This window comes from Hemicordylus capensis, chromosome 5 (genome assembly GCF_027244095.1).
Source record: "Hemicordylus capensis ecotype Gifberg chromosome 5, rHemCap1.1.pri, whole genome shotgun sequence".
Classification (NCBI taxonomy): Eukaryota; Metazoa; Chordata; class Lepidosauria; order Squamata; family Cordylidae; genus Hemicordylus; species Hemicordylus capensis.
The window spans coordinates 99,783,554-99,797,149 of NC_069661.1; the positions used below are offsets into that span (position 1 = coordinate 99,783,554).

The 13,596-nt window shown below is 41.2% G+C and overlaps 1 protein-coding gene across 4 annotated transcripts in view; it reads left to right on the forward strand.

The window, feature by feature from the left end:
* GABRA2 (gamma-aminobutyric acid type A receptor subunit alpha2) overlaps positions 1–13,596 on the forward strand; it is a 184,578-nt gene that overhangs the window by 53,885 nt on the left and 117,097 nt on the right. For 3 of the 4 annotated variants that reach the window (XM_053255481.1, XM_053255478.1, XM_053255479.1), the window contains one exon: positions 13,037–13,104. In XM_053255481.1, coding sequence (XP_053111456.1) covers positions 13,037–13,104 — 68 coding nt within the window. Of the gene's footprint in view, positions 1–1,945; positions 2,090–13,036; positions 13,105–13,596 lie in introns of all 4 variants that reach the window. The other variant, XM_053255480.1, reaches the window with a different exon arrangement.

The window sequence follows — 13,596 nt, forward strand, 5'->3', positions numbered from 1 at the left end:
TCCTTGTCACCTGATCCGAGGGAGGCGGTGGATGTCCTGAATTGGGGGCTGGAGGCCGTGATGGGTTGGATGTGGGCTAATAAACTGAAATTGAATCCGGACAAGACAGAGGTAATGCTGGTCAGTAGGAGAGCCAATCGGGATGAGGAGATTTTACCGGTTCTGGATGGGGTTGCACTCCCCTTGAGGGAGCAAGTACGCAACTTGAGGGGTATTACTGGACCCAGCTCTGCTTTTGGTAGCTCAGGTTGAGGTGGTGGCCAGGGGTGCCTTTGCACGGCTTCAGCTAGTGTACCAGCTGCATCCCTTTCTCGAGAAGGCAGATCTGGCCACGGTTACCCATACCTTAGTCATGTCACAGCTGGATTACTGTAACACACCCTATGTGGGGCTGCCCTTGAAGAATATCTGGAAACTGCAGCTAGTGCAAAATGCGGCAGCTAGGGTTTTATCTGGAGCTGCCCAATGGGAGAACATCATACCCATCCTGAAAGAGCTGCACTGGCTACCAGTTTGTTTCCGGGTCCAATTCAAGGTGCTGGTTTGAACTTTAAAGCCCTTAATGGGCTTTGAGGAGGGGCATCTTTAAAATTCTCATTTTGTCAATTAAATAAAACAAATAACTGGCTTCTCCTATGTACCCTGCTTCCTTGAGTTCTGTTATGAAAGAAATGGGGGTATACATATAATACATACATACATACATTTCCTTATTGCCTCCATCTGCAGTAGGGGAATGTCATTCAGCAGTGCTTCTATTTTTTACGTGAAGTGCTGGAGAATAAGCTTACAAGATGTAGATAGATGTTCACCCATTATGGGCAATGGATTCTCCACACCTAGCATACATTAATCAGCTAGACTGTGAGTATAACAAAGTCATTGAATTAAAGCCAAGGATGTGTGTCATTAAATAATTTCAAATAATTTAATAACAAAATAATTAAAATATGTGAAACAGGGTTACTAGTGTGGCCCCAGTGAATTGATGTATGCACCCTTGAATTTAAGGGGGAAAGTGCACACATCTGCCTTTATATATATTTGGTTTGAAAAAGTAATAGTTCAGTCCAGTCCAATTTTATTTGTCTCAGTCATTAACCAGAACAAAAATAGAAAAATGTAAAACTCACTATAAAAGTAAGGCTTTTAAAAATGAGAACAACAGGGCACACAATAAAACATCAACAATAAAATATGTTATTCAGCTTCCAGCCTACTTTGTGGGCACCAGAGCAACAACATTTTCCTACTGTCAGGGTAAAATTGGCCACTTTTCGAGTTCTTTCCTGGTTTACTATTTGCCAGTAAATATTCTAGATTGTGCTGATTTTACCAGTAGGCCTGCCCCTCAAATCATTGTTTCTTCATCTTAATGACATATTTTGAAAAAGAAATAAGAGCTTAGGCATTGCATACATTTCATTACAGATATCTCACCCAACCATGAGGGTTAATGTATTTCTATACTTGAAAATCTGATTGTAATTTTTAAAATATGGAGATCATAGTTTAGTTTAATGAGATTATCTACCTAATATCTTAATAATATACCAAGTTAATGTACCAGCATGGAGATCCACTGATTTTTTTTTTTTTAAACAAAGCTGAGATTTCCTTTTATTATTTTTACAGTCAGGTATTTTTCCTATTTTTAATAAATAAATCTTTGATTGAGCTGGATCAGCTAGACTCAGTGTTATGTCATCAGTGTATACTGTCATATTAACAGTCTTCAATCCATCTCCATTTCCTTATCTTCAAACTAAGTTAACCACAGATTCAATAAATATAGCAAAGAGAACCAAAGAAAGGTCCTGTATCTCTCTAATAAAAATATATTTAGATTAAATCCCATCCATCTAGCTTTTGCATTTTTTAACAAGCAGAATCCCAATGATAGAATCTGTTACTAATTCCCATTACTTTTATGACTGAATCTAAGATCATCCGGAGAGGTTCGTCTACAGTTGTCACTGGCCTGCCTGGTGGCTACTCAGGGATAGGCCTTCTCTGTTGCTGCCCCGAGGCTTTGGAATGTGTTCCCTGTTGAAATAAGAGCCTTCTCAACTCTGACAACTTTTAAAAGGTTAGTCAAGACACATCTGTTCACTCAGGCTTTTAATTAGATCTTCAGTTTTAATAGTTAACACTTTTAACATGTTTTAAATTTTATGTTTTAAACGTTATAAATTTTAGATTGTTTTAATGCTTTAATCTTGTTTTAATGGTATTTTTATTGTAAACCACACAGAGACATGAGTTTGGGGTGAAATAGAAATTTGTTAAATAAATAAATAAGATATGCTGCTCAATACTGTCAAATGCCTTTTTGGCACCAAGGCCAAGATTGCTGCTCATGGATCCTATCTCCTTTATAAATCAAATTAATTATACCCCTACTGTTATCAGACCATTTTATATGTTGAATCTTGACAAAATATGCAGAACTGTACATCACAGATGCTATCACTGCTCCTTTTGAGGAAACTAACAGATCCATCCTGCTTCATGTCTCAAGTAAGTCCAGCTTCAAAGGCAGGATGCCTCTGAGTAACAGTTGCAGGGGAGTGACAGCAGGACGGAGGGCACGCCCTCAACTTCTGCCTGTGGCTTCCAGCGGCATCTGGTGGGCCACTGTGCGAAACAGGATGCTGGACTAGATGGGCCTTGGGCCTGATCCAGCAGGGCTGTTCTTATATTCTAAGTCACATACATCACAGTAAGGGAAATATAACTCCAACTACTGTGTTAAATAGTTCCCATACCATTTCCTATAAAAGCTGCTATTTCAGCATTTTTATTACTCCTCTTTTATCATCCTTTCCAGGACACTGAATCCTATGCTATTTATTAGTTTTCCAGTAGAATTTAGAAACTGTCCTTAAGGTAGCTAAATTTTGTGCAGTGGCTGTTAAGATTTCATCAGACAAGAGTGGATTAAAGCTGTGTGTTAGGTTATTAGTAGTAGTAGTAGTAGAATCATTTTAAAAATCTATAATTAGATTTTAGGTTATTTTAGGTTACTATTAGAATGGGATCTTATTTGGCATATTGGGATATTGACACTAAAGATGGTTGCCATCATATTTAAAATGTTATTCTCTATGTTTTTCTGTGTTTTTGGCATCTAGTCAGTGACCGTAATAATACAGATTCAGATTTGATGCTGCTAATCCCATATTTCTGAGATATGATGCCTCATCTGTGGATATATTATTTGCATTCAGTCTGGGTCTAGTCAGTTTGATAGACCCCCCTCTCATTCTGTGAGATGTTACCTCAGCAACATCCTGCATTGCACTGTCTACCCCAATTATATGATTAGGGAACTCTTAGATAAATATTATTGGGCCAGTTCATACTTCTGCCCATCACATGGTGAGGAGAGAATGAATGCATTTCTCTCCCCGATCTTCCACCCCACACCTGCTGTTTCATAGTCAAGTGGGAGCATAATATCTGGTCCACCCCAAACCACATGGTTTATAAACTACTTTAATATAATCATTCACATAATTGGGGTGGTTCAGACATTCTGTCCTCACCCTGGCTATGTAGTGATGGGAATGATGCAACAAGTGTGATGGAGAAACATGCACACACTCCTAACTGCTCAGTGGGAAGGACTGTTGAGCAAATAGTAATCTGAATCAGTCCCCTGAAAATAAAACCTTGGTGCCTTATATAATCTGACATCTAGTTTCTGGTATCATAGGAGAATTTCCCTGTAGGCCAGACTTCATGATCAGATAGTGCATGCTGTCATGAGTGTTGGCCAAACTATGAAGTATTAAACTTGATAACCTAGATCTTAGAATTCAGCACATTTTTTTTCATTGAAGAACACCTGCTTGCCCCTAATTCCCACAAAATGTCTTGTTCACCAAAATCCTATCAACACATATGTGCAGTCTGTAAACAGCGTACATATGTACAGTTATTCACATATTATGTTAAACTCATGTACATCAATACACTTCCTATATGTACCTGCATTTGAGAGGGTTTGTATGCAGGTTCAATTTTTAAATGAACTCATGTGCAGTCATTCATGCAAAAACCATGTATATGTGTCCAGATAACTGAATGGACATACATAATGTCTGAATAGGGCTCATGGTTTTTGGATTTCCAACCAATCTATTCCCCCTGCACTCTTAAGAGGCAAACCCTATGCCATTTAACGTGGAGGTATACTTACCATTATGTTCCCATTTAGGCATTGTATGCATGCAGACATACCACCTTGCAAATAGAGAGTGGGTTTTTTCAGTATTATATCTGTAATTACTTTGTTTCTTACAGCTTTTATGGGTGCTGTAGAATAAGATAGCATATAGTGGGGCATGTAGTCACTCAAATTAAAAATTTTGAAACTCGTTTATCCTTGTTTAGCTTCTTGATGTGGTTCATTTTAAACTGAGGTGAATGTTGAATTATTCCATACTATTTTATGGTATTGCTTGAGATTACTTTCCCCATCACTGGGTTTAAATAAAATCTGAATGCTTTATTTCCTTCCCCATGCATGCAACTGTTAAGTGATATTGTGAACTGTTCCTACAGGAGAAGGCAAATTTCACAGTTTCAGGTGCTCTGTTTTCTGCCTCTTTTTGCCATTTTCCACATTTCCAAGCTCTTTGTGCAAGGTCCCTATTTGGTAATGTTTATACTGTTTTTTTGAGTTGTGCATAAATGGTAAAAGTGTCTATACTTCCAGTATGTATGATTCCATATGACATGTGCAACAAATAACAACATCTTAGCATCTTTGGAAAGGGGTGTATACCTTATTTATTTATACACAGAAGGCTCTATTCTGGCATGCTTTAAAGGGAAGTGTTGGCATGTCCATCTCCATCAGACATATCTTTTTTGCTCCTCTCCACAGGGAGATGGTTAGTGGAGAGCGAGGGATTGCTGCACAAGAATTTCCTAGGGGCAGCAGCACTATATAGGTCAGCCCTTAATCAAACATAGGCAGGGGCGTATCTAGTGTGGGGCAGGCAGGGCACATGCCCCGGGCGCCACTTGAAGGGGGCGCCATTTTGTAAAATTAAAAATTTTTTAAAAATGGCTACCGAAAACAAAATCGCCACCATGCATGCTCAAATGGCCTCTGTGAGTCCCTAGGTCATGCCAGGCCTTGCAGAGGCCATTTGAGCATGTGGGCTGGCCATTTTGTTTTCAGTGGCCATTTTTTAAAAAAAAGATTATTTTTTTAAATGGCCACTGCACATGCTCAAATGGTCCCTGTGAGGCCCTAGAGACCAGTGGGGGGAGGGGGAACCTTTGAAAAAAAAAAAACCCACAGCCTTTAGGAAGCCCCCCAAAGGGGCTACAGGTAAAAAAAATTAAAAAATTAATATAATATAAGACACTGTACACATATTCAGATTGGCACTATGTACAGAAAATCAAGGCTTGTGAATACTGAGCTGAAGCTTATGAGCTAGGATTGTATTCATTTGCTCTTACTTTGCTTCTTGTGATAAGTGAGTTAAATGTGATGTCTTGCTAATATGGCTATTAATGGTGAGCTTGTCTTTGAATCAGTGTGAAATCCTTAGTATTAAGGCCCACTGGGAGTCTCTTGCTCTCTTTCTCTCATTTTAACTGTCTTTCTGAAAGACTAGAATATATTCCAAGCAGTGACACAGTTTACTCTGCATATCCTTTAATTATTTTTTCAGAGTATCTGGGGAAAGTCAAATTCTCCATTGATTTTTAAAACTTATGTAATGGTGATGCTACAATGCACAGTAGAGAATTAGACAGGCACTTCTGTTTCGTTTTCCAAGTACACCTCCACATAGTATTTGGGTATTTCATGAGCCCCAGCATACTGAAATTTGTAGTTTTCCAGCATTTTTTGGTCTGGCTAAGTCCACTGCTAAATAGTTTTTGAAATATTAAAAGATTAGCGAGCCTGACTTGTATTTTTCAGCTGATATTATGGTAAAGTTATCTGAAAGATGGGTGTCAGATGCTTGGACAGGGGGCGCAATTTCAGTGTTTGCCCTAGGCGCTATTTTCCCTAGATACGCCTCTGAACATAGGGACTGGAATTTTATTCTTATATGGGCCATTTTCATTCCCATGTACCATTCTGATTGCTTCATCTCCAAAAATATACAATAGACCTGTAAAAGGAAAAGAAAGGTACAATTAAAGTGACTGGGATTTTTTCTGATAGATTTGGGCTTGTTAAAAATGGCTGAAGTCATGCATGATAGAGGTTTAAAATTACTGAATATTAGATAGAGAAAAGTAACTTATTTCTTCAAAATTCTATAATTCTTGTTTACTAGAATTCAAGATAGGCAAAAGGTACTTCTTCACTTAATAACATACAACTGATGGAATTCACTGGCACGAGATCTGGGGATAACCCTAGTTTAGATAGATTTTTCAAAACGCATAGTCAAATTAACTGAGAAAATGTCAGTGACTATAAAAAGAGAGTCTCTGTGTTCACAGGCAGTATATATCTGATTGCAAGATGCCAGGGGCAAATAGTAAGAGTTTCTCCATTTGCTCTACTTGTGAGTTTGCAGGAACATAGCTAGTGTTGCAATTGGCTTTTAAGGCTAGATGGACCTTTGGTTTGATCTAGCAAGGCTGTTACTATGTTTTCCTTTCATCCTGTAGAGGGCAGTGGCACCCATATGTATGCCATATTGTTTACATTACTGGGTAGAAAAAGGAAGAAAAATGTGGTCTGCTTATCTAATTTAAAATGTGCAATATATGAATGCACATGAATTCAGCACTCTTTTGAACTGTAACTCTGAGAATTAAAAGTATGAAGTATGTATTAAAACCATTGTGTGAAAAGCAGATGCCATACTGCAGAGAAGACACTAGCAAGAAAGGAATATTATTTAACTATTGAAAGTACCTGATTAACTATTGAAAGTATAACTTGATTTTAGGGGACATACCTAAGATTGGTTTTCAATATTTCTGTTGCCTTGCTTTTGCAGGGAAGGCCTGTGAAATGTCTTTTAAAGTGATGGTTCATTCTTATCAGGTCATAAGTTCAGTTTTCAGGCAAAGCTGACTTCTGAAGTACCCATAATTCCACCATATAATTGATCTTTTCATTATAAAATAATTAACTTGCCCTGTATTATGTCTCTCACAAAAGGAACACAGCATGCTTACAGTACTAGACTCTTTCTGAGTTCTGTCTTTCATAATTTGAAAAAAATGGTTTGATCCTGTTTTGATTTCCCCTAACTGTGATTTGAAGGAAACCACAGTTCCCTAGTTCAGACATAACACTGGACTATCAATTGTTTCAGAGAGGAAGTAAAACTGTTTCCCCTCTTCCCCTCACAAGGACATAGGAAATCCAGACTTTTCCTGTGATTCTTGAAGCATGATTTCCAGTCACATCGGAACACTGAAGAGGGAAATTTTGCTCTTGTAATCTGAAATGCAGGAAACATATGGCTCATTAGTAACAGGGATTTCCAGATGTTGTTCACTACAACTCCCAGCATCCCCAGTTGCAATGGCCTTTGGCTAGGGATTATGGGAGTTGTAGTCAACAACATCTGGGAATTCCTGTTAGACAGAACACTGCTCATTAGCCTCAAATATCTATCTCACTCTTTAATCATTAGGTTTCTTTTGACTTTCCTATTTTTGACTGTATGATTGCAGTACTAGGCATACTTCATTAAGCCTATCAAACTCAATGGGACTTATGTCCAAGGATTTCACTGCACATATATTGGATTACATTGTACAAGTAAGTTTCTAGCTCCTGTTATTCCAGTGATAAGCTTATACTAAATATGTGTCTTAAAAGCTGCAAACCTAAATAACTATTAAAAATGCTGTAATTTCAAGCTATTTTTTTTTAAAAAAAAGAGTTTCTAGTTAATTCACATTAGAGTTATAGACTAGGGGTGAAAGCACACTTGATATTAATTGCATTTTTGCTTTGCATTCTTACTTCTGTATTTTGATCCTAATAACCTTCTTTCTTTCTCAGATATGTGATGTCTCTCTCACACAGCATTTAGGATTAGGTTTCCTGCTGACTTTCCAATAATGAATCAGCTATTAGTTAAACTAACATTAAACCACAAGGACTATTGAAATACATATACAATAGAGATGCTCAGGAATGCAGTGATTTTGGCAGAGGCAAAGCAGTGGTAGTTGTTCAGTCAAATGGTAGGAGACACAGGTCACTTCTGGATGGTGATATAGTCCACTCTTGTCATCGATTCCTATATACAATATTGTGGGGAGTCCTGATGACACACAGCCCATTGTGCATTCTTTGGTAAGGATCAGCCCTTCAAACTGTGAAGAAACAGTGTATTTCAACTAACCTGAATGTGGGAGGGAAAAGATTGCAGAAGGGTCAAGCATGCAGTTAAGAAATTGTGCAATTTGGTGGGAGTGCTTGCTGGTGACATAAAGGAGGGGGAGGGCACCCACAGGAACACTCAGACACAAGCCCACACAACATCCACATGGAGCTCTTCTCTGCTGCAGGGTGCACTTTGTTCTCATAGTAGCCTCTTGGAAAGTGTTTCCTCCCTGTTTTTTTCCAGCTGCTGAGCTATTCCACTCCTTCAGGGGCTGTTTAAATCCCTCCACTCTACCCACCAGCAGAGCCCTATTTCTTACTGCAGTCTTTTTTACATTGTTTCTCCCTGCCCCCCTGCCCCATGTGATAACCTGCACCTGCACAGACTATTCAAACCCCTCTTTGGTAGTTCCAGACAGTAGTCTTTTTGAGAGCATCACCTCTTCCCTCTTTTCCTTCATTTTATACATGGAATTTCTACCTATAGACACGAATCTGCAAGTTTCCTACAAGTTGTGTATGGCTAGGTGGGGAGCAAGGAACACGTGGAAGAGGAGGGGGAGAGCAAACAAGCGAGAGCAAGCGACAGCCCTCCTTTTCTCAACTTAAAAACAGCCCTGCTGTATCAGGCCCAAAGCCGATATAGTCCAGCATCCTATTTCACACAGTGGGCCACCAGATGCCTCTGGGAAACCCACAAGTAAGAAATGAAGGCATGTCCTCTCTCTGCTGTGCTCCCCTGCAACTGCGATTTGGAGGCATGCTGCTTCTGAGCCTGAAGGTAGCCCATAGTCATCAGGACTATTAGCCATCGATAGACTTGTCCTGCATGGCTTTGTCTAAGCCCTTTTAAAGCCATACAGGCTGATGGCTATCACCACAACCCATGGAAGAGAGTGAAAAAGTACTTCCTTTTGTCAGTGTTAAATTTCCTGGCAATCAGTTTCATGGGATAACCCCTGGTTTTGGTGTTGTGAGAGAGGGAGAAAAGCTCTGTCCACACCTTGCATAATTTTATAGACCTCCATCATGTCTCCCCTTAGTTGCCTTTTTCCCTAAACTAAAAGGCCCATATGCTGCAGCCTTGTCTCATAAGGAAGGTGCTCTAGGCCCTTGATAATCTTGGTTGCTTTCTTATGCACCTTTTCCAGTTCTGTAATGTCCCTTTTGAGATAATGGTGACCAGAACTGTACACAGTAATTGAAATGTGGCCGTACCATAGATTAGTGGAAAGGCATTATAATATGAGAAATTTTATTTGCAGTCCCTTTCCTAATGATCCCTAGCATAGAATTTGCTTTTTTCACAGCTGCTGCACTCTGAGTTGACACTTTCAATGAGCTGTCCACCACAGCTCAATAGATCGCTCTCCTGGTTAGTTACCAGCAGCTCAGACCCCATCAGTGTATATGTGAAGTTGTTAGGGTTTTGGTTTTTTTGTCCCAATTTGCATCACTTTACACTTACTTACACTGAACCACATTTGCCATTTTGTCACCCACTCTCCCAGTTTGGAGAGATCCCTTTTGGAACCCTTACAATCTGTTTTGGATTTCATTACCCTATATAGATTTGTGTCATTGCAGATTTGGCCACCTTACTGCTTATTTAAACTTCTAGATCATTCACAAATAAATTAAAAAGCATTGTCCTCAGTACAGATCCCTGAGAGACCCCAATTCTTACTTCCTTGCATTGTGAAAACTGTCCATTTATTCCCACCCTCTCTTTCCTGGCCTTCAACCAATTACTAATTTGTAAATGAACCTGCCCTCTTATCCCATGACTGCTAAGTTTGCTCAAGAGTCTTTGATGAGAACTTTGTCAAAAAACCTTTTGCAAGTCCAAGTGTACTATGTCAACTGGATCACATTTATCCACATGTCTGTTGACACTCCCAAAGAACCCCAAGAGGTTAGTAAGGCACGATTGTCCCCCAACACAGAACGCACCTCCCCCCTCTCTATTCCAGTTGTGCAGAAGCTATAAACTTCCAAGTAAAGTACTGTCAGTGCCTGGAAGTGCGTGCTTCTGTTGAAATTTTAAAAAGGAGAGAAAATAAAATAAATAGCTCTTAAACCTTTATATTTTGTGTGCAGATGCACATGGAGTATCTTGGTGGGGGGACAATGGGTGGCTACACAAGCCACAGTGGGAGGAATGTGGAAGCATCAGAACCTCCAATGTCCTTCTGGTTTGGACAGGAGCTCACAAAATGAACCTGCAAGAAGAACTGATTTGTCTGGATGGCCCAGAATAGCTTGCAGTAGGAGTCCTTCTACAAATCAGCTCAGCCTTGTGCAGAAAACAATCCCTTCTGGAAGTGGCCACAAAAAGAGATGGATGAAGCATGATAATATAGAAAAGTGGAGGCACACATGATAGGAGAACCAGACCATTATTCGCTCAAGCAGGACCTTGTAAGTGTCACATCTGGTTTGTCCCTAGGAAATAAATCAGTGAGCCTCTTCTCACAAACAGTGAGAAGGGCTCCAGAGCAGGCTGTGCGGAAGGCGGGTTATACTTATCTTTCCCACAGACGACTGCTCTTCCTGTGTTGGGCATGCTCCCTGCACGCCCAGATGATTCCTCACACACCCAGGCAGCAAGGAGAGTCGGGGCCAGGATGTGTTGTCCTGGCCCCCGCACAAGTGTGTGGTGCATCATGGGGATTCCCCCTCCCCTCCCCGCGCTCCCCGCAATCTGGCAGCCACTGCCAGATGATCAAGGAAACAGGGTTAAGGGAGTGCTCACTAGTTAGGTGAGTTTGCCCCCGTAGTGCTGCTGGGATCCCAGCAGTTCACACGTGCATGCAAAACTGGGCTGGGCTTCCTTAGCCCAGTTCTACACATGCATGTGAATTGCATCAGGCTTTTACCTATTCATGCAAAATGAAATTCCGGTTATGTTACTGTCTGGCTACATATCCCTGTTTCTTTTACTCAGCCTGGCTAGGCTTATCGAGTCCAGCCTCAGAGCAGGGACAGGGAGGGGACTGAGCATCACCCTCTGCCTCCTCTGTCCCAGGCTGCTTGTTCCTTGTGTCTGCCCCTCTCCGGTGACCCCTGACACTCTCCACCAGCCAGCTTCTCATCCCCAGCCAGCTCCTTATCTGCCTCCTCACAGGCTATGCATTGCCCGCTCCCAACTATAGGGCCAACAGCCCTCTTTATTACCTGTATTGATTACCCCTTACAGCTGTTGCCAATGCCTCTCTCTCTTCTCCTTCCTCCTGCTCAGACCCCCTTCCTTCAGGAGGTATCCTGCTGATATTATTCTTGCATGCCTCCCCTTCGGTCTTATCAGGGCTTTGCTCCTCTTCCACTAGAGCTGAGTCCCTGCCTGTTGGCAGTCTTTCCTCCGTCTCTCCCCCCCACATTTGCCACCTGTCCCTGTCGCCTTGGTCCCTCTCATCACACCATCCTCGGAGGTAAGGACAGCCAGCCTTGCCGGACAGTTACTTGCTTGCAACAAGAATGGCACATACTTAAATGGGTCTCTGTTAGTAGGGCTGCCGATAGCTGGTTTGAGCCCCAGTGGAAAAGAAATGTTGGGGCCCCTCAGCAAGGGCAGAGTGGCTAAAAATCTTTACTTGGGATTTGCATTGATGTGCAAAAAACAAATTTGCCCTGTCTGATATATGAATGCTGGCCTTGCCCGGCCCAGTCCCCAGACTCCTCTGCCACTCTCCCTTCTTAGTCTTTCTAAGGATCCCAAAGCAGGGAGGAGCTGAACTGCCAACAGCTGCTAGTCCCAGGAGCCCAGCTGCAGGAAGGGAGAAGTGTTGTAACCTGAGCCGAAGCTCAGGTGGGGCGTGGGTGAGCTCACCAATTGAAGCAAGTAAGGGAGGGTGCACTGGGAGAGTTTTGAGGCAGCCACATAGGCAGGATGGTAGGAGCAACTCCTTGGGGTGGGGATTGGAGCAAGGTGCTGACCCGCAAACATCCAGGCTGATCCAGTTCCATGATAGAACTTGGGTGGCTCAGGGAGAAAGTCTATAATTGAAAGGACTCACTTTGCAAGCCTGCAGAAGCACACGGACTGTTTGGCGAGGCAACAAGGGCAACAGGCATTGTCCAAACACAGCACGGCGATGGCGTGGCTGCCCGTCTCAAGCCAGCTCCTCTGCATTCATATCATTTATCTCTGTCCCTCAGACTCACTGCTCGGCTGCAGTGAGTTCCCTCAGTCTTTTGGGCACAGTGGGGCAAAATTTTCAACATTTCATCAATGACTTAGATGAAGAGATGCACACACCAGCCAGGCCCCCTTCTGGACTGCCAGGCCCCAGTAATTTGTACCAGCTTCCCCTCCACCCTGTCGTCAGCCCTGTCTATTAGGATATGTTTCTACAGTGATCAACAATGGTGAACGAGTTGTTCACAGCTGTGCTACAATAAATGTCCATGTGGACTATTGTGTTTACAGAAGAAACACAGGGGCAAGAAAGGAGGCACGCAGGCCAGGGAGCTCTTGTCCTCAGTTCCTGAAAAGACCAACACCCTGAGACATTTTATTAATCTTCTGTAATTTGCTCCTTTTAATATTGTAAACTGCTTTGGGTGCCTTTGTCAAGGCAAGGTCACTAATAAATAAATAAATATTAAATATGTTTTAGGACCTTACTTAGCCTATTTGTTAATATCATCAGAAGGGGAGGAAAACATATCCTCACACTTTCTTTTCTTTTCTTATGCTAGACAGTACAACTGAAGTCTTCACAAACATCTATGTGACCAGTTTTGGACCAGTTTCAGATACAGACATGGTGAGTCCCCTGAATGCAATAATTTTTAACATATACAATTTGGGACATGCCCTAAACTTTTAATTTAGGCATTTATCCAACTGCTCTGCTGGAATCTATCACCTTTACTAATTGTGAGATTTTATTATTAAAATGGTTTCTGCTGGTTTCTGCAAATCTTGCATTGCTCTCCATTTTTAAACCAAAATGCAAATATTGTATTTCTCTCCATTTTTAAATTTTGTAAGCCTAAGTTGTTGAATGTCTTGTCATGTTTTGTCTTTTTCAACATGATACGAGTTCTAAAATGAATTTTTCCCATATGATGTAAATGTGTAGAAAATATATGCCTCCCCCACTCAATTTTCAAGACATTTCCTATGGAACTTCTGGTGATGAAGCTTTGTCAAGAGGAGAGATATAGAGACAGCATATGATCTGGACCACCATGTGAACTTACCTTTATGATTGCCAGAAATGGATGAAGTGTCAGGGTATGGCCATGCAATCTAT